This window comes from Oratosquilla oratoria, chromosome 12 (assembly GCF_046742065.1).
Source record: "Oratosquilla oratoria isolate Oo_2021 chromosome 12, ASM4674206v1, whole genome shotgun sequence".
Classification (NCBI taxonomy): domain Eukaryota; kingdom Metazoa; phylum Arthropoda; class Malacostraca; order Stomatopoda; family Squillidae; genus Oratosquilla; species Oratosquilla oratoria.
Window position 1 is genome coordinate 25,191,669 of NC_134788.1, and position 22,045 is coordinate 25,213,713.

General features: G+C 35.4%; 2 protein-coding genes across 2 annotated transcripts in view; one reads left to right on the forward strand and one right to left on the reverse strand.

The window, feature by feature from the left end:
• Positions 1 to 16,369, forward strand: part of LOC143032040 (uncharacterized) — a 114,942-nt gene extending 98,573 nt beyond the window's left edge. Inside the window, exon 3 of the mRNA XM_076196507.1 lies at positions 15,956 to 16,369. The gene's annotated coding sequence lies outside the window, so the exon portion shown is untranslated. The remainder of the gene's footprint in view (positions 1 to 15,955) is intronic.
• Positions 16,370 to 18,927: 2,558 nt separating this feature from the next.
• Positions 18,928 to 20,937, reverse strand: LOC143030607 (uncharacterized). The gene has a single exon (XM_076193772.1). The coding sequence runs from the start codon at positions 20,925 to 20,927 to the stop codon at positions 19,755 to 19,757; it is 1,173 nt and encodes a 390-aa protein (XP_076049887.1). The 5' UTR covers positions 20,928 to 20,937; the 3' UTR covers positions 18,928 to 19,754.
• Positions 20,938 to 22,045: the final 1,108 nt, after the last annotated feature.

Below are 22,045 nucleotides of genomic sequence, written 5' to 3' on the forward strand. Positions count from 1 at the left end.
CGACGGTATTTTTACCTCATTTGAAGATGGAAATCGACTGTGTTTTTGCCTAGTGACGACGTGAAAGGGAAATCAAGATGTCATAGTATCATGGAGCGAAATTTTCAGTTCAGCACGTGGCCTTACGTAACACTGAACGAAAAATTCTGAGAAAGCCCGTGGAGAGAAAAATGTTTTAAGAATATAGAAAAGACGATGAATTTTGACAATTGTGTTCTTATTAAAACTGAGCGAAACATTCTGAGAAAATCCTTGTATACATTTAGAGAGAAACGTTTTAAAATATAGAAAAGACGATGAATTTTGACATTTGTGTTCATATTGACACTGAACGAAACATTCTGAGAAAATTCTTAAACACGTGGCGAGAATTTTTTTTAAACATATAGAAAATACGATTAATTTTGACAATTGCGTTCATATCAACACTGAGCGAAGCATTATGAGAAAATCCTTAAACAAGTGTAGAGAATCTTTTTAATATAGAAAAGACGATGAATTTTGAAAATTGAATTTTATATTAACACTGAGCTAAACATTCTGAGAAAACCTTACAAACTTTTTAGAAACATAGAAAAGACGATGAATTTTGAAGTGTTCATATTAACACTGAATGAAAACCCTTAAACACGTGGAAGAACAATGCTCTAAAGATAGAGAAAAGATGTTTTTGACAATTGTGTTCACTGAGCGAAATATTCTGAGAAAACCCTTGTAGAGAAAATATGAAAAATACTAGTTTGGAAAATACGATAAATTTGGCAATTATGCTCATTTTAACAGTGAGCGAAACATTCTGATAATTGTGTTCATATTACCACTGAACGAAACATTCTGAGAAAATTCTTAAACACGCGGAGAGAAAAAGATTTTGAAAATATAGGAAATACGATGAATTTTGACAATTGTGTTCATATTAACACTGAGCGAAACATTCTGAGAAAATCCTTAAATACGTGCAGAAATTTTTTTAATATAGGAGACGATGAATTTTGAAAATTTTTATATTAACACTGAGCGAAACATTACGAGAAAATCCTTAAACAAGTGTAGAGATTTTTTTTGATATAGAAAAGACGATGTATTTTGAAAATTGTTTTCATATTAACACCGAGCGAAACATTCTGAGAAAACCTTACAAACGTTTTAGAAATATAGAAAAGACGATGAATTTTGAAAAGTGTTCATATTAACACTGAATGAAAACCCTAAACACGTGGAGAGAACAATGCTCTAAAGATATAGAAAAGATGACAATTGTGTTCATATTAACACTGAGCGAAATATTTTGAGAAAACCCTTGTAGAGAAAATATGAAAAATACTAGTTTAGAAAATACGATAAATTTTGACAATTATGTTAATTTTAATAGTGAGCGAAACATTCTGATAATTGTGTTCATATTACCACTGAACGAAACATTCTGAGAAAGATCTTAAACACGTGGAGAGAAAAATGTTTTGAAAATAGGAAATACGATGAATTTTGACAATTGTGTTCATATTGACACTGAACGAAACATTCTGAGAAAATCCTTCACACGTGCAGATTTTTTTCAATATAAAAGAAATGATGAATTTTGAAAATTGTTTTCATATTAACACTGAGCGAAACATTATGAGAAAATCCTTAAACAAGTGTAGAGAATTTTTTTTAATATAGAAAAGACGATGAATTTTGAAAATTGTTTTTATATTAACACTGAGCGAAACATTCTGAGAAAACCTTACAAACTTTTTAGAAATATAGAAAGGACGATGAATTTTGAAAAGTGTTGATATTAACACTGAATGAAAACACTTAAACACGTGGAGAGAACAATGCTCTAAAGATATAGAAAAGATGATTTTTGACAATTGTGTTCATATTAACACTGAGCGAAATATTCTGAGAAATACCTTGTAGAGAAAATATGAAAAATACTAGTTTAGAAAATACGATAGATTTTGACAATTATGTTCATTTCAACAGTGAGCGAAACATTCTGAGAATTGTGTTCATATTGCCACTAAACGAAACATTCTGAGAAAATTCTTAAACACGTGCAGAATTTTTTTTTGAAAATATAGAAAATACGATGAATTTTGACAATTGTGTTTATATCAACACTGAGCGAAACATTCCGAGAAAAACCTTAAACACGTATAGAGACTTTTTAATATAGAAAAGACGATGAATTTTGAAAATTGTTTTCATATTAACACTGAGCGAAATATTATGAGAAAACCTAGAGAAAAAACTTTTAAAATATAGAAAAGACGATGAAGTTTGAAAAATGTTCATATTAACAATGAACGAAATATTCTGAGAAAACCCGAGAAAAAATGCATGAAACATAAAAAAGATGATTTTTGAATATTGTGTTCATATTAACACTGAGCGAAACATTCTGAGAAAATCCTTAAACACTTGTAGAGAAAATATGAAAAATACTTCTATAGAAAATACGATAAATTTGGACAATTGTGTTCATTTTACTACTAAACGAAATCTTTTGATAATTGTGTTCATATATACACTGAACGAAACATTGAGAAAAACCTTAAACACGTGGCGAGAAAAATGTTTTAAAGATATAGAAAATACAATGAAATTTGGCAAAACATTCTGAGAAAACAGAAATTTTTTTTTTTGATATATAGAAAAGACGATGAATCTTGAAATGTTCATTTTGACACTGAACAAAACATTCTGAGAAATTTCTTAAACACATGGAGAGAAAACTGCTTTAAAGATATAGAAAAGATTATTTTTGACAATTGTGTTCATATTAACGCTGAGCGAAACATTCTGAGAAAACCCTTAAACACCTGTAGAGAAAATATGAAACATACTCGTATAGAAAATACGATAAATTTTGACAATTAGGTTCTTTTTAACACAAAGCGAAACATTCTGATAATTGAGTTCATATTAACACTGAACGAAACATTGAGAAAATCCTTAAATACGTGGAGAAAAAAATATAGAAAAATAAAATAAATTTTGACAATTCTGTTCATATTAACACTGAGCGAAACATTCTGAGAAAATCCTTGAACACAAGTAGAGAATATCTTTTGAATATAAAAAAGACCATGAATTTTGATTTTTTTCATATTAACACTGAGCGAAACATTGAGAAAATCTAGAGAAAAACGTTTTAAAGATATAGAAAAGACGATGAATTTTGAAAAGTGTTTACATTAACACTGAACGAAACATTATGATAAAACCGTTAAATACATGCAGAGAAAAATGCTTTAAAGATATAGAAAAGATGATTTTTGACAATTGTGTTCTTACTAACACTGAGCGAAACTTTCTGAGAAAACATTTTGTCAATCTCTAGATATCCCGTGACGGATATTATTGTTTCGAAAAAATATATATAGAATATATTTTGATACAAATGATATGCTTGCAAACTTATGATTTTTTAAATTTTAGAATTCAATATAAAGACAATAAGATATCCTACATTGGTAGTAGATACTATTACCTCCGATATCTAATAAACATACCAAGTACCTTTGTTCATTGTATAAGTAAACATTTAGTAAACATTTAGTAAACATTGTATAAGTAAACATATAGTAAACATTTCAGAATCCTTGTGAGGGGACATGAAGCATAAATATTTGTTAACACTTCAGCCCCTATGCTAAACGTTCATTATAACAAATAAAATGTATAACAGTGGTACAAAAAGAATGTTGCATTTCAGCACAATGACTGAGTTCAGTAATAATTCTTCGTTTCTGTTAGTATTATTGTCGACTGGAAAATTAGATAAATGGTGACCGACCGTTTTCGTCTGTTTGAGACATCTTCAAGGAATCTGTCAAATGTAAATTGGGAAATCTGGGCCTATGTGTTTTAGTTTCCTTTTTCTTATACTCAAAGGGGCCTCTGTTTGTTTCTATATGTACGGTTGGTATTGAATCTTCCAAGCGCGGTACTATTTTATGCTTCAAGCCTGCATCTTACAGCAATGGCTACTCCGTCGTTGATTTCTTTACTCCTATTCCGCTGCTATAGTGCACATTAATTGACTGTAGATCGCATAGCGAAGTAACACTTTTTTGTGGTTCCTACATGTTTTAACATCGTTTATGTTGAATGACCAGTATAACACATTGTGTTTACGTAATCTATATATATGCATTTCTAATGTATCCTTGATCTCTGCGTGTTTCTATCGCTTTCTATTGTTTGATATTATTATTGTGTAACCATTTGTACGTAATGATGGGCAATAATTAAATAGATCTTTAATTGGACCTCATGCTCCTTGAGATTTTACCAAACAACAGTTAGGCGTTTAGAATAGTAAGGTCAAACCTAGGAAATGCAGTCTTTGAAATCCACATTATAATTTGCAGCGGCGGCGCCAGGAATTTTTAGTTGGGGAGGCTAAGGGGGGGCTGAGCAAAATTTTGGGGTGGCTTATAGTACTATAATTTCCGCGTTAGCGGCAATCCGAAAGGCGTAGTCCAAGGTCCGCCATGGGGTCAAAGGGGCCGGCCAAGGATCCTTGGTGGGGTCCAGGGGCACCGCCCTGACGGGAGCTCTGCTAGGATTTTTTGTTGGGGGCTGAGGAGGGACTCAACATGTTGACGAGGTGGGGGGGTCTCAGAAAATAAACTCAGATGATGATCATTCACGAACATCTGAACATGGGAGGCATAACATGCTGTTTTGATCCCGGTAAAAAAAAATTTTATTTTCTAACCTCACTTATCTATTGTTCGAGTGAAGTATATCGAGTTTCCAAACCCACGGCTGGAAGTCTAATATTATCACTTCACCGAGCTGCTATTCCACTTAGGTTGCAAAAAATGACACGGTACTTTGGGCAAGACTGTGACTAGGGTTTCTTGAGCTGGATTAAATGTCTATGAATGGGGTATTATTGTCTGTCAATCATCAAATTGTGTAATTGGGTAAGGAAGGAAATCAAGTGTATATTTTTTTTACCGTGACCAATTCATTATGCAGTACATGCCATAGGAAATTCAGGGCCAGTGTGGAAATTCAAAAGCTTCTTATATAGTATTGTGGGCCCTGGCATCTAATCACCCTTTTAACCCATGTAGCATATACGTCTGTGTAAATTGCTTCATGAAGCATTACTTGAAGTAGGCTATATTTCTTCAATTGTCGAATAAACAAAAATTGAAAAAAAAAAAAAAAGGTTTTACGGTCTGTAAAACATTTATATGAATGAAAATGAAATTCATATATAGCTGAACAAACACTTTTGAAACATAAGCACTTACCTAGAAACTATTTACATATTTCGATAAAAAAAAATTAATCCTCTCGCTAAACTTAATTGCAAGTTGTTCCTTAAGAATAGTTTTTAACAGCTAGAAATACATGTTTTCTTCATTTAATGTCCTTCATATGAAAAAGCCAGTAAATCCTTGATGTTTTGACATTTCATGGATTTCAACCATAAACAGATAAAGTTAAAAAAAAAAAGAGAAACTCACGATGATATATCTCAGGAAATACATCGTTCCACCTACTTTAAAATGATACGCCTATTCCTATGGTTGGCAGCAAATGCATCGATAACCATATCCCTGTCTAACATCTTTGCCCTTTGGGAATTGATGTTTAATACTCCAAGGTTACTGGTACGTTTGTCACCGCTACTGTTACACAAGTAGGTTTTCAGTTGCTTTAGGCACGATGATGCTGAGTTAACTGGAAGAGTAACATTAATACGCACTAGCTTATACAAATCTATGAATGCGAAGTATTGGAAATTGTTAATTTCTCGTCTGTCTGTATTAGTTCCTTCATGATATAATGTTTCATTGTTATTAATTGTAATTCATACCCCTACTAGAAAGGGATGACAGTAGTTATTACTGTATTGGAAGTTATCATTTCCAACTTTTACTAATTCTTATAGTATTTGAAATGATATATTCTAAAGGTGTATTTTTTTATATTTATAATTTGAAAATGTAAAATCAATTCATGAATCTATACGTCACCATCTAGCATCTCTTTAGCTCCAATCATTTGTCGTTGAAATCCTCGAAATTAGTCAAGATCTAAATTCAATATGACGACATGATTTAGCCAATCATATTCCAGCACTGCCGTCGAGTTGCCAATAGCCCATTTTCACTCAAATTATTCCAATATTTTGCATTATTTCTCCAAAACAACAGTATGCATAAGCATGGCAATTTTTTACTATATCAATTAGATAGTAAGCATCGTTTTGGCAAGACAAAACTAAATGAAGTAATGATTATGCTTTTACCCTAAGCTAAAAAAAATCATGAAACAATGCGCAAGAATACGGCAGTGTAAGGGTAAAAGTTGATTTTGTTTAACAATTCTATTGATCTATTTATTTACTTATTTACATATTGCGTTTTATGTGATTTGTTTTTTAATTATTCTTTTATTTTTTCTTTATTCTATTTGTATTTTTGTTTATTTATTCATTTATTTATTTATATTCTCAAGGGACAAAACACCTTTACGGGTTTTGGGGTAAAAAATATCGACTGTATTTTTGTCATGTGTGAAGGAAGTCCATGTAAGTAGATTTTGACGGTATTTCTGTCCCGTTGAAGGCTTTTTTTTTTCTTGAGTAGAATAAAAAATATACGATTTTTCTGCCAAATGTGAAGGAAGACATCGACATAGAAAACCAAAATCCGACGGCATTTTTGCCTAGTGTGAAGATAGAAATCGACGTCATTTTTGCCTGGTATGGAGGAAATCGACGGTATTTTTGCCAAGTGTGAAGATGGAAATCGACGGCAGTTTTGCCTAGTGTGAACATGGAAATCAACGTCATTTTGCCTAGTGTGAAGATGGAAATCGACGGTATTTTTGCCTAGCGTGATGATGGTAATCGACGTCATTTTTGCCTAGTATAAAGGAGGAAATCGACGGTATTTTTGCCAAGTGTGCAGATGGAAGTCGACGGCAGTTTTGCCTAGTGTGTACATGAAAATCAACTGTAATTTTGCTTAGTGTGTATATGGAAATCAACGTTATTTTTGCCTAGTGTGAAGATGGAAATCGACGGCAGTTTTGCCTAGTGTGTACATGAAAATCAACGGTAATTTTGCTTAGTGTGTATATGTAAATCGACGTCATTTTTGCTTAGTATGAAGGAGAATATCGGAGGTATTTTTGCCTAGTGTGAAGATGGAAATCAACGTTATTTTTGCCTCGTGTGTAGATGGAAATCGACGGCAGTTTTGCCTAGTGTGAATAGTGTGTAGATAGAAATCGACAGTATTTTTGCCTAGTGTGAAGATGGAAATCGACGATATTTTAGCTTAGTGTGAAGATGGAAGTCGACGGTATTTTTGTCCAGTGTGAAGATGGAAATCGACGGTATATTTGCCTAGTGTGAAGATGAAAATCGACGGTATTTTTACCTCATTTGAAGATGGAAATGGACTGTGTTTTTGCCTAATGACGACTTGAAAGGGAAATCAAGATGTCATAGTATCATGGAGCGAAATTTCCAGTTCAGCTCGTGGCCTTACGTAACACTGAACGAAAAATTGTGAGAAAGCCCGTGGAAAGAAAAATGTTTTAAGAATATAGAAAAGACGATGAATTTTGACAACTGTGTTCTTATTAAAACTGAGCGAAACATTCTGAGAAAATCCTTCTATACATTTAGAGAGAAACGTTTTAAAATATAGAGAAGACGATGAATTTTGACAATTGTGTTCATATTGATACTGAACGAAACATTCTGAAAAAAATTTAAACGTGGTGAGAAAAATGTTTTAAACAGAAAAGATACGATTAATTTTGACAATTGCGTTCATATTATCACTGAGCGAAACATTGAGAAAATCCTTAAACAAGTGTAGAGAAGTTTTTTAATATAGAAAAGACGATGAATTTTGAAAATTGTTTTCATATTAACAGTGAGCGAAACATTCTGAGAAAACCTTACAAACTTTTTCGAAATATAGAAAAGACGATGAATTTTGAAAATTGTTCATATCAACATTGAATGAAAACCCTTACACACGTGGAGAGAACAATGCTCTAAAGGTATAGAAAAGATGATTTTTGACAATTGTGTTCGTATTAACACTGAGCGAAATATTCTGAGAAAACCCTTGTAGAGAAAATATGAAAAATAGTTTAGAAAATACGATAAATTTTGACAATTATCTTCGTTTTAACAGTGAGCGAAACATTCTGATAATTGTGTTCATATTACCAATGAACGAAACATTCTGAGAAAATTTTTAAACATGTGAAGAGAAAAAGGTTTTAAACATATAGAAAATACGATGAATTTTGACACGTGTTCATATTAACACTGAGCGAAACATTCTGAGAAAATCCTTAAACACACGTAGATTTTTTTAATATAGAAAAGACGATGAATTTTGAAAACTGTTTTCATATTAACACTGAGCGAAATATTATGAGAAAACCTAGATAAAAACCTTTTAAAAATATAGAAAAGACGATGAATTTTGAAGTGTTCATATTAACACTGTACAAACATTCTGAGAAATCTCTTAAACACGTGCAGAAAAAATGCTTTAAAGATTTAGAAAATATTATTTTTGACAATTGTGTTCATATTTACACTGAGCGAAACATTATGAGAAAACCCTTAAACACTGGTAGAGAAAATATGAATAACACTCGTATAGATAATACGATAGATTTTGACAATTATGTTCATTTTAACACTGAGCGAAACATTCTGACAATTGTGTTCATATTAACACTGAACGAAACATTGAGAAAATCCTTAAACACGTGGAGAATTTTTTTTAAATATAAAAAATACAATAATTTTTGGCAATTCTGTTGATATTAACACTGAGCGAAACATTCTGAGAAAATCCTTAAACACATGTAGAGAATTTCTTAAATATAGAAAAGACGATTTTTTTTCATATTAACACTAAGCGAACCATTGAGAAAACCTAGAGAAAAACTTTTTAAAAGTATAGAAAAGACGATGAATTTTGAAAAGTGCTCATATTAACACTGAACGAAACATTCTCAGAAAACCGTTAAACACGTGCAGAGAAAAATGCTTTAAAGATATAGAAAATATTATTTTTGACAATTGTGTTCATATTAACACTGAGCGATACATTTTGAAAATATCCTTAAACACTTGTAGAGAAAATATGAACAATACTCATGTAGATAATACAATAAATTTTGACTATTATGTTCATTTTAACACTGAGCGAAGCATTCTGACAATTATGTTCATATCAACACTGGAGGAAACATCCTAAGAAAATTCTTAAACACGTGGAGAAAAATGTTTTAAAAATATAGAAAATACGATGATTTTTGACAATTGTATTCATATTAACACTGAGCGAAACATTCTGAGAAAATCCTTAAACAAGTGTAAGGATTTTTTTAGACATAGAAGACGATGAATTTTGAAATTTTTCATATTAACAGTGAGCGAAACATTCTGAGAAAACAGAGAATTTTTTTAAATATAGAAAAGACGATGAATTTTGAAAATTGTTCATATTAACACTGAACGAAACATTGAGAAATCCCTTAAACGCGTACAGAAAAAATGCTTTACAGATATAGAAAAGATGATTTTTGACAATTGTTTTAATATTAAAACTAAGTGAAACATTAAGAGAAAACCCTTAAACACTTGTAGAGAAAATATGGACAATACTCGTATAGAAAATACGATACATTTTGACAATCATGTTCATTTTAACACTGAGCGAAACATTCTGACAATTGAGTTCATAATAACACTGAACGAAACATTGAGAAAACCCTTAAACACGTGGAGAGAACATTTTTAAAATATAAAAAAATACAATGATTTGGGCAATTCTGTTCATATCAACACTGAGCGAAACATTCTGAAAAATCCTTAAACACATGTAGAGATTTTTTTTAATATAGAAAAGACGATGAATTTTGAATTTTTCTTTTTCATATTAACACTGAGCGAAACATTCTGAGAAAACCTAGAGATTTTTTTTAAAGATATAGAAAAAGACGATGAATTCTGAAAAGTGTTCATCGTCTTTTTCTATATTTTTTATTATCAGTAATGATCTCAAATTATCTAAGCAGTATATTTCAGCCCCTGAGAAAGCAAATAAGATTCTAGGACTGATTGCGCCATCTTTTGACTTCAAAGGTCCATCTTTCATTAACAAGCTCTATAAATCGTTAATTCGTCCACATTTGGAATATGCTGTTTCCGTATGGTCACTGAATTTTATTAAAGACATTAGACAGATTGGAAAAAGTACAACGGCGAGCCACAAAACTGATTCCAAGTATCAAACATAAATCATACTAAAATCGACTAAAACATACGAATCTGTTCCCCCCCCCAAAAAAAAAGCGTAGACTCAGAGGTGACTTGATACAGGTCTTTAAAATTCTAAAGGGAATTGACATCAAAAGTGACCAAATTTTCACACTGAATGAGAATCAGACAAGAAACAATGGTCTCAAACTGTCTGGAAATAGATTCAATTTGGAAGTGAGTAGAAACAACTTCGCCAACCGTGTAGTTAATGAATGGAATAAACTTCCTGCAGAGGCAATGCAATGTAGCTCAGTTCGAAGCTTTAAGAATCATTTAGATAAACACCTAAGCAAGATGCTGTAATGATTATAATTTATTTTATATTATTTTTTTGTTTTGTTATCATTTGTCTGATTTTAATTTATCAATAGTTATATGTCAATTTATTATTATTTACTATTTACCTGTTTATTATTTAACTATACCTATGCATTTATGTATTTTATTTGTTATTTACATTATTATAGTTTTCATCTATCAATCTATTATTATTATTATTATCATTATTATTATTATTATTTTCGCATCCGACCTAGATATGAACCAAAAGGTCTCCTTTCGGCATGCTCCACCTTTGTAATCCTTAGCAGATGTGAAGTGGGGTAAGAGTTTGAAAGAAAACTTTGAAAGCAATAAAAAGATGTTTTGGAAGGAAATTAAAAGAGAAAAAGGAGGCGAATCAAGTAGAGAAGAAAAGGTAAAAGGTGCAGATGGAGAGATGATAACGGAAGAGAAGGCAGTGAGAGGAAGGTGGGCAGAGTATTTTAGGGAGTTGCTAAATGTGAAGGAGGATAGAGAGGGAAAGGTAGTTGCAGTGGGAAGCGCTAAGAAAATGAGAGGAATGAGTGAGGAAAATGGAGGAGAAATAGGGAAGGATGAAGTGAAAGCAGCTGTTAAGATGATGAGAGCAGGTAAGGCACCTGGTCTGGATGGATGCCATGCAGAATGTCTGAAGAAAGGAGGTACAGTGATGGTGGATTGGCTGGTGAGGTTGTCTAATGTTTCTTTGAGAGAGGGTAGAGTGCCGGAGGACTGAAGGAGTGCCTGTATAGTTCCGCTTTACAAGAGAAAGGGGGACAAGTGTGAGTGTAGTTGTTGTTGTTGTCGTTCCCTAGACTGTCTGTCCGAGCAGTCCCGTCTCCCCAAGGAAGGCCACAGCCGAAACTGGGTTTTCCCACAAATCCTTTATAGAGTGTATGTTGTGTTGTTTGCGTGCATGATTGTGTATAATGCAGTCTTCCATTATGTGTTGTATGGTATAGGGTGAAGTGTTACATCCTGGGCAGCTGTTCACAACACGGTCGTCCAGCCTCTTCTGGTAGCTTAGAAGTGCTGGGTGGTGACCGCATCGCAGTCTGGCCAAGTGGACTCTGTCCTTTCGTGGGAGAGAGGATTCAGAAGGGTGGATATCAGGGGGTCTGGCATGCAGCAGTGTGTTGTCTTTCAGTGTGTTAATGGAGCGGTGAGTGATATGATTATGAATATGTTTCCGGAGGCTGGTATTTGGTGGTTGTGGAGGAAGAGAAGAGAGTATCTGTGCGTAATAAAGGTCTTTGGGTGTAGTTTTACACCATGAAACAAAAGTCCTCAAAGTCAAGGACCACCTCGACATAAGAGGCACACAAACACTTGCTGCAGCCACCACAAACACATCACACCCGCTACACTACATAGCAGAACACCCACACACACCAAGAAACATTAAAACTACATTAAAACAGTGTGAGTGTAGTAGTTTCAGAGGGATCAACTTGTTGAGTGTAGTTGGGAAGGCTTATGGGAGGGTCTTGATTGAGAGGATTAGGAGAGGAACAGAGGGAGTAATTGGTGAGGAACAGTGTGGGTTTAGGACAGGTAGGGGTTGTGTAGATCAGATCTTTGTGGTAAGACATATGTGAGAAAGCTATAGGAAAAGGTAAGGATGTTTTTTAGGCTTTTATGGATCTGGAAAAAGCTTATGACAGGGTAGACAGGAAGGCACTGTGGGAGGTACTGCAGATATATGGGATAGGAGGAAAGCTATTATGATCAGTCAAGAGCATTTACAAGAGTAGTAGAGCTTGTGTTAGGATTAGAAATAGAGAGAGTGAATGGTTTGAGGTAAAGGTGGGACTTCGTCAGGGATGTGTTATGTCGCCCTAGCTGTTCAATCTTTACATGGATGGGGGTGGTGTGAGGGGTGAATGCAAGGGTAGTGGGTCAGGGGTTGGAGATGATTAAAGAAAATGGAGAAAAGTGGGAGGTGAGCCAGTTGTTGTTTACTGATGACACTGCGCTTGTAGCAGGATCAGAGGAGGGATTGAGGAAGTTAGTGGCAGAGTTTGAGGAGGTGTGTGAAAGAAGGAAGCTGAAGATAAATGTGGGTAAAAGTAAGGTGATGAGATGTACAAGGGGAGAGAGTGACAGCAGGCTGGAGGTGAGCATTAAAGGTGAAAGACTGGAGGAAGTGGATGGTTGTAGATACTTGGGTGCGAATGTGGCAGGAAAGGGAGGAGTGGAGGTGGAGGTAGAATGTAGATTGAGGGAAGCGAGTAAATGCCTTGGTGGATTGAAAAGTGTAATGAGAAATAGACATCTGATAATGGATGCTAAGAGGTTATATGAAGGAGTGATTGTGCCGACAGCATTGTACGGGGCAGTAACATGGAACATGAGAAAGGAACAGAGAAGAAAGGAGTTTGAATGTGTTTGAGATGAAATGTCTGTGAAGTATGATAGGGGTTACTAGGCTAGATAGAGTGAGAAATGAGGTGAGGAGAACAGGGGTGGAAAGGGAACTGGGAGATAGGGTTGATGAAAGAGTATTAGAATGATTTGGACACATGGAAAGAATGAGTGAAGAAAGATTAGTAAAAGAAGTGTGGAAGGCAGAGGTGGAAGGAGTGAATATGAGGGGGCGTCCTAGGATGAGATGGATGGATGGGGTGAAAGAGGCATTACAAAAGAGAGGAATGTCTGTGGAGGAAGAACAGGAGAGGACAGAAGATAGGGGTGAATGGAGAGGGGTTGTGTGTAGATGATGCTGTGATGCATGAGGGGGGAGTGGGTGGGGGATGGGGGGTGAGGAAGTATGTATGAGCAAAAATTTGATGCAGCCCAAAGGGATTTCTCCCCGTCTTCTCCTTTTCTGCATGAGGGGACAGAGAGGGGGGGGGGTTGCATGATGGGAGTTGATTTATGGTTATTCAGTCATTTAGAATTAATTACAATTAATATTTCAAGACAAATCATTTGTGCCCATGGCTATCTTACTCATAAATCACAAAGACAAGATTACATTTTGGTTAGGTTATGGAGAATAACGTTATTTCTGTAACTTTCATATATAAAGTAAATTACTAATATTTTCTGAAGCTACAGTTCCTCTTTCGAGACATTTCACTGCATGTACTTGATGTACTCCAGTTCCAAATAATGGATGATACTCCTGTTACCCACAAACTTCACATTGAAAAGAACTAGCCTTGAATATAGTAACCTAATAAACATATTAACTCATTTGTGGCTTTGTATATATATATGGTCATTGCATACCTATCATGTGAGAATGTAAACAATGAATAAGTGTTGTGACATGACTATATTCTGCCTACTAAATAGGCAGTGCTTGCATATGATCCGAACTACCATCTGACCAGGCAACATCAAGTTATGAACAGATAAGAAAAATAGCCTCTACCACACAATAGATGCATGTATACAATTGACAGGTACACATAATAACACTTGCTTATTACCTGCATGACTATTGTCCTCCTAAATTCTATGCCACTTCTGGATCTCACTGATGTCCCAGGAATCTCAAAGATTCTTTCAAGTCTGTACTATATAACTGCTCATACTATAAAGCAATTCTTTGTATTCAATTAGGGTGAAGTGGACTTGTGCAGTGAATGTAAAGAAAAGTATTATTTGTCACAATATCATGATCAATGCAGAGTGAATTGAGAGATAAGTTAACTTCTTAAATTGGATTGTTGTACAGAAGTGGCACCCCAAGAAGAATGTAAACAGTGATTTTTTTTTTTTTTTGCCGAAATTTACTTTTAACTCAATTTAACTGTGTTTATTGAGGGGTTGGGATATAAGTTGTATGTGATATACAAATTATACTCAAAAGTGTTGATTTGTCAAAGATATAATGTAATACATGTATCATAAAGAACTGAAAGAAATATCAACTTTTACCCGACAGAACTTACAGTATGCCAAGTAAATTAACTTCTCCACAAACTAAAGGAAGTAACCTACTTACCACGTACATCCATTATGGCAGTCTATTTCTTTTTTGTATTTCACCCCTTTACTTGCTATCTTCAAGGTTTTTCTGTTGGTCAGGCTGGGCCTCCTTCTGAGAAGTTCATACAGATTCGGAGCTCTGCTTTGACTGAGTCCGCTTGCAGTTTTTCTAGTTTCTCCAATCCAAGTTTGTGATTGGAAAAACTCGGTGTTACCATTGCCACAAGTAATAGAGAAAAAATAAGCACTCACCTACCTCATTTTAGTGAAAGACACCTCAGATTTACTGAACAATTTGAGATGACATTCCACATTGTGGTTTTCTATCATCTCAGGAGTATTGATAATTGCCTCCACAAACCCATAATATTCATATATTTCATCCATATATCATGAAAGTTACAGGCCTTGACTGCATCACAAAATTCTCCAAAAGGTATGGCATGTGTTAGGCTAAAGTTTGACATTGTTATCAAAGCTGCTTTCAGAGATATAATACCCATCATTTAAGCACTTTATGGCTCTTTCATAGCAAACAATGAAGTCTGTTTTACATTTCTTACACTCATCTGGTGGAAGCTGGCTAACTTTGGTATTGATTGCAAAGTGAAAAAATAAATAAATAAAAAACATTTCAGCTAAGACATTAACTTGAATACTGATGTTATGCTGAACTTTTTGGTTTTTCATTTTTCAATAGCGTGAAAGATCGATTTAAGAATTACTGAGGAGGATGAAACAGATTTTCAAAAGCACTTCCATAGTACCTTGGGACACTCCTAAGCTCTGGAAATAATGTTTTAGGACTTACCACTACTTAAGTATTCTGTCAATAGCTGGCAAAAGAGAAAGACATGTAGTCACTGCATGCCAGAACAGACTGCAGCTATCAACCTCCACAAGTTTACAGAATTCCTTCAACTGTGCTGCTTTTAGTTGAGGTAGCTCCAATGGACATACTCTTTGAGCACTATATTCTCAGTATCAATTTCCAGTTTGGCTACAGCAAATTTTCTTGCACTGTGCAAGGCCAGATAGTTTGAGGCAAAAACCTTCTATTGAGCAATTTTTATCTTTTATAAATACTGTTAAGTTTTCTATAGTTCACACTTGCATCATCAGCAGTTCATGCACTTTATTCAGATCCAGATCTGATGCCTCTAGTTTAGATAGTAGCCTCTGATAATTGTTATCACTGTAAAAGTCAAGTGCCACCTGGTGCACCACCTTCTAAAAATTAAAGTATCTCAGAAGTATTGGGAATCACTTTGTTGCACCCAGGAGCAACTTTATGAAATTATGATAAAATTACATCATTGGTTATTGTGACCTTCAATTCACACTGTTTTAATATACTTAATGTAATCTACATCATTCTTTTTTTTTTGACAGGCCCAAAAAAGGACAAATTGATGACCTACTTGAGGTAGCACATGACGGAGGACACAGTGCTACAAAATTGGACTGTGCTGCCTAAAGCAGGACGTCTGGCTACCCTAAATGACAAATATACGAAAACTATAATGAACTCTTATTAAAAAATCTACAAGAGTTTATCTCAAAGGAAGAGGAAGCACAAAATAACACTACTGACAAAAAAAAAAAAAAAAAAAAAAAAAAAGGAAGCATCAAAAGCTGATTTAGGTAAAATGGATGAGGGGAGTAAAAATGTGTCATATCATGTGAAAAATAGATTAACCCACACATGCCGACCAGGTCCAATCACCAGACAAAGAAGGGCCAGGACACTTATGTAAAAACCCCACCTGATCATGTTATTCAGTCTACCATAACCAAAATTTTTTATCCTACAACTAACCTAAGGCAGCCAAAGATGTAGGATATACCTCCTTAAAAAATATAAGTGGGGGGGGGGGCAGTCATGAGCACTCAAAAACCATGCCTGATTTAAAAAAACAGAAAGAGAAAACCGCATTCATAATAAGAGGCAAAACAACAAAGGAAAATCACAAAAATTTTAGACCTATTTCAAGACTTACAGAATATATATATATTATATATATATATGTGTGTGTGTGTGTGTATTTACCTAGTTGTATTTTACGGGAAGGGGAGCTATGCTCGTAGTGGCCCGTCTTCATATCTCATTTTATCTAAACTATTTTTGAATTCATGTATTGTTTTTGCACACACTACTTTCTCATCTAACTTGTTCCAACTGTCTATTACTCTGTGAGGAAAGCTGTTCTCTTTCAGATCTGTGTGTGTGTGTGTGTATGCATGCGCACGCATCCTTTATATACAAAAATGAAATATGTGGTACACTTGGCAAGGTCACCTCAGAGGCTGCTTTTCTTTTGTCACAGTTACCAAAGTGACCAAATGTCTGGGATTTTGTCCTGGCGTGGGTGTGGATGAAAAGCCCCCCTCCCGTTCCTGCTCATAACCTTCCTAGGTTCTCGCCTGCTCTCGGGTGTCTGTCCTGCTCATCCTTTCCCTTGCCCATCTGAAATTAGGGTTAAGTGTGGTGGATCCATTTATGTTTTTGTCACTAGCCCACACATCCAAAAACAGCCTGCTACCTTGTTGCTTTTGTACAAAACCTCTGCACCCTGCCAATCAAAGTCATGTTTGAATATCGCCAAATTCTGGTCCCTCCTGTTCACTGCTCTGCAGTGTTCTTGCAGTCTCATGGTCAGCTTTTTCCCTATCTCTCCAATGTAGTGCATGTTGCAGTCCTTACACTTCACCTCATAGACTGCCCCTGCTTGCACTCTCCATCTTTGACCTTCATGAGAGCAATGTGCAAGGTGTTGCTTGGTTTATGTGCCACATTGAGCCCACATCTCCAAAGCAGTTTTGCCATAATCTCAGAAACTCCCTTCACATAAGGGATCATCACCCTTGTTGTCTGTGGTATCGCACTTCAGTCATTTTCCCTTTGTGGTGCCATCCACATCTTCACCACTTGAATTGGGTACCCATTGGCCTGCAATACCTTTCTCAGCCTGTTCTCTTCTTTTAGTGAGCCAACCAACACACTCTCTCTGCCCTGCTGCACAACATCTTCACCACATTCCTTTTGTGACATGCCGGGTGGTTGTTCTCATAACCCAACAAGTGGTCGGTGTGCGTTGACTTCCTGTAAACACAACTGGATGAGTTTTTTTTATGTGTCACCAGTACATTCAGGAACAGCAATTTACCTTCCACCTCCTACTCCATCTCAAATTGGATAGTCTCGTTCTTAGAACTGAGATGCAAGAGCAAACTGTCAACCTCTCCTTCCTTTAGGACTGCAAATATGTTGTCTACATATCATACCCAGAGCTTCAAGGATGTCGGCACTGCTACTAGGACCTCCTCCTCGAGGCACTGCATGGTGATTTCAGCTAGTATTACTGATACAGATGAAATCATGGGGGTCCCAACTCTCTGATGGTAAACAAAATCTCTGAACCTGAAAAAGGTAGAATCCAAGCACCAACTTACTAACCCCATCAGTTCCTCTGGTGATAGTTTCTCATTTTCCAGGAAGCCCCACATCCTCTTCAGCACAGGTAGGATGGATCACTTTACCAGGCCTTGTGGTAACAACGTAAACACATATTTTATGTCAAACGAAACCATCACTTCATCCTCCTTCACACTGATGACTCGAATTTCCTCCAGGAACTCATTGGAGTTCTTCAACATCTGCAACAAGTTCACCACCACTGGCCTGAGTTATTTGGTCATCATCAATGCTAAGTTGTATGGGGGGACCCACTGAAGGCAATGATGGGTTTCAAAGGTACTCTGTCGTTGTGCACCTTAGGTAACCCATAAAACTAGGGAATGATGGAATCCCCTGGCCTCGTCTTGTTCCACCCCTTTTCCATAATTGTTTTTCTTTTAGCTTTCTCAATTCTCCTTCAACCTTTTACTACAGCTTCAGTGTCAGGTCTAGAGACAAAAATCTCACAGGTGTTTCTGTCCTGGAGCAGAGTGGTGGACTTTGTCTCGTAGTCTTCTTTGTCCATGATAACAGTGGACCGCCAAGTGTACCACATGCATTGCTTTTTTTATGTATAAAGGAGAATTAACTGCCTCTCCATTGTAACCCCTGAGAATGATCCCCAGAGGGTGTTCGAAATGTCAGGATTAAATTATCTGTTTCTGAGTCCAGTGCTTTTTACTTTTTTCATCATGGTTCCTGAACTCCAGCTTTTTTCGTACATATATGTATATGTATAAAATAGTACATAAATAATAGTGATAATAATAATGATAACAAATATAAATAAAAAATAATAACAATAATATATACAAATAACCACGGTAAAGTCTTTCCTGAAAAAGCTCACCATTGAGGAAGCTTCAATGCACGCTGCCCAAGGACTCAAAGAAGGATGTGTTACATGCTGACAAATCAATTGACAACTACATTTCATACAGCGCGGACAAATGCACTAGAAGTTGTGGTGTAATATATTTCAGAAACTATTTGACCAGGAAATTCTTTCTCAGGAGGTACTTAAGATAAACAAATACAATCAAAACTACTACTAGAAAGTACAAATTTTTCTTGTCTCAGTTAATAATAAAAACAAACCACTCATCCAACATCATGGATTTATTCTTCAACAACAATGAGCAAGAATCATATGCCATCTGATATCACAACTGAGAAGACTCCATTAAACTGTGGGTGTTATATTTCCAGTGATTCAATAAACACTGTTGAATATATTATCATAGTTATATCTACAGTCACAAATCATATGTAACAATGGTGTATACTCCAGACAACCTTCCACAATACTAAAGTAAACAGAACTGTATCCATCACGATATGCAGGTATCTATAGCCACCAGTCATGTCACTCTCTAACATTCTTGATGGCTTTCCATAATTACATAAACATTCGGAGTCAACCAAAATTTACAACTGACAGTATTTGTGTGTGATGAATTAGTCAAACAGGTCTGTAACAGTGGGTCAATACTTAATAGCTGAACATACCATCACACAGAAAAGTTAAATCTCTCAAGTCACACTGGAGGGGCCTCTCACCAGCATAGGTCATAATGCAATACTTGAAATCAACCTTTCATGAGGAAGTGTGAATGACAATGTGACATTTGAAACAAGTCCTTCATGAAAAGGCTGAAAAGGCTTCTTTCCCCTATGGCTCACCACATGACATCTTAGATTACTTTTTCTCAGGAAAAAGGTGTATCACACAGGTCACACTTTAAGTGCCTCTCGATCGTGGGTCGCCAAGTGTCGATTAAGACGATTCTTTCTTGAGAAAGCTGCATCGCAGAGGTCACACTTGAAAGGCTTCTCTCCAGTGTGAGTCATCACATGCTGTTTGAGAGATTGCTTCTGTGAGAAAGCTGCATCACACAGGTCACACTCAAATGGCTTCTCTCCTGTGTGGGTCATCATGTGTTGTTTGAAACCAGTCTTTCCTGAGAAAGCTGCATCGCACAGGCCACACTTGAAAGGCTTCTCTCCAGTGTGGGTCATCACATGATATTTGAAAGCATTCTTTTCTGAGTAAGATGCATGGCACAGGTCACACTTGAAAGGCTCCTCTCCAGTGTGAGTCCTCGTGTGATATTTGAGAGCACTCTTTCTTGAGAAAGCTGCATTGCACTGGTCACACTTGAAGGGCTTCTCTCCAGTGTGGGCCATTGCATGATATTTGAGAGTGCACTTTTCTGAGAAAGCTGTATCACAGAGGTCACACTTGAAAGGCTTCTCTCCAGTGTGGGTCATCACGTGTCGTTTGAGAGAACTCTTTTGTAAAAAAGCTGCATTGCACAGCTCACACTTGAAAGACTTCTCTCCAGTGTGGGTCATCACATGATGTTTAAGATCACACTTTCTTAAGAAAGCTGCATCACATTGGTCACACTTGAAAGGCTTCTCTCCAGTGTGGGTCATTTCATGATATTTGAGACCCCTCTTTATTGAGAAAGCTGCATCACACAGGTCACACTTGAAGGGCTTCTCTCCAGTGTGGCTCATCATGTGTTCTTTGAGAGAAGTCTTACGTGAGAAATATGAATCACACAAGTCACATTGGAAAGGCTTCTCTCCAGTATGGGTCACCACATGTTGGTCGAGATTATTCTTATGAATGAATGATTTATCACACATTTCACAATGAAAAGGCTTCTCTCCAGTGTGCATCATCATATGATATTTGTGAGCAGTCTTTCCTGCAAAAGCTGCATGGCACAGGTCACACTTGAATGGCTTCTCTCCAGTGTGAGTCCTCATGTGACATTTGAGAGCATCCATTCTTGAGAAAACTGCAATGCACAGGTCACACTTGAAAGGCTTCTCTCCGGTGTGCGTCACTAAATGTCGGTTGAGATGATTCTTATGTAAGAATGATTTATCACACATTTCACAAAGAAAAGGCTTCTCTCCAGTGTGCATCATCATGTGATATTCTGAGAAAATTCTTAAACACGTGGTGAGAATTTTTTTAAACATATAGAAAATACGATTAATTTTGACAATTGCGTTCATATCAACACTGAGCGAAGCATTATGAGAAAATCCTTAAACAAGTGTAGAGAATTTTTTTAATATAGAAAAGACGATGAATTTTGAAAATTGAATTTTATATTAACACTGAGCTAAACATTCTGAGAAAACCTTACAAACTTTTTAGAAATATAGAAAAGACGATGAATTTTGAAGTGTTCATATTAACACTGAATGAAAACCTTTAAACACGTGGAGAGAACAATGCTCTAAAGATAGAGAAAAGATGTTTTTGACAATTGTGTTCACTGAGCGAAATATTCTGAGAAAACCCTTGTAGAGAAAATATGAAAAATACTAGTTTGGAAAATACGATAAATTTGGCAATTATGCTCATTTTAACAGTGAGCGAAACATTCTGATAATTGTGTTCATATTACCACTGAACGAAACATTCTGAGAAAATTCTTAAACACGCGGAGAGAAAAAGATTTTGAAAATATAGGAAATACGATGAATTTTGACAATTGTGTTCATATTAACACTGAGCGAAACATTCTGAGAAAATCCTTAAATACGTGCAGAGATTTTTTTAATATAGGAGACGATGAATTTTGAATTTTTTTATATTAACACTGAGCGAAACATTACGAGAAAATCCTTAAACAAGTGTAGAGATTTTTTTTAATATAGAAAAGACGATGTATTTTGAAAATTGTTTTCATATTAACACCGAGCGAAACATTCTGAGAAAACCTTACAAACGTTTTAGAAATATAGAAAAGACGATGAATTTTGAAAAGTGTTCATATTAACACTGAATGAAAATCCTAAACACGTGGAGAGAACAATGCTCTAAAGATAGAAAAGATGACAATTGTGTTCATATTAACACTGAGCGAAATATTTTGAGAAAACCCTTGTAGAGAAAATATGAAAAATACTAGTTTAGAAAATACGATAAATTTTGACAATTATGTTAATTCTAATAGTGAGCGAAACATTCTGATAATTGTGTTCATATTACCACTGAA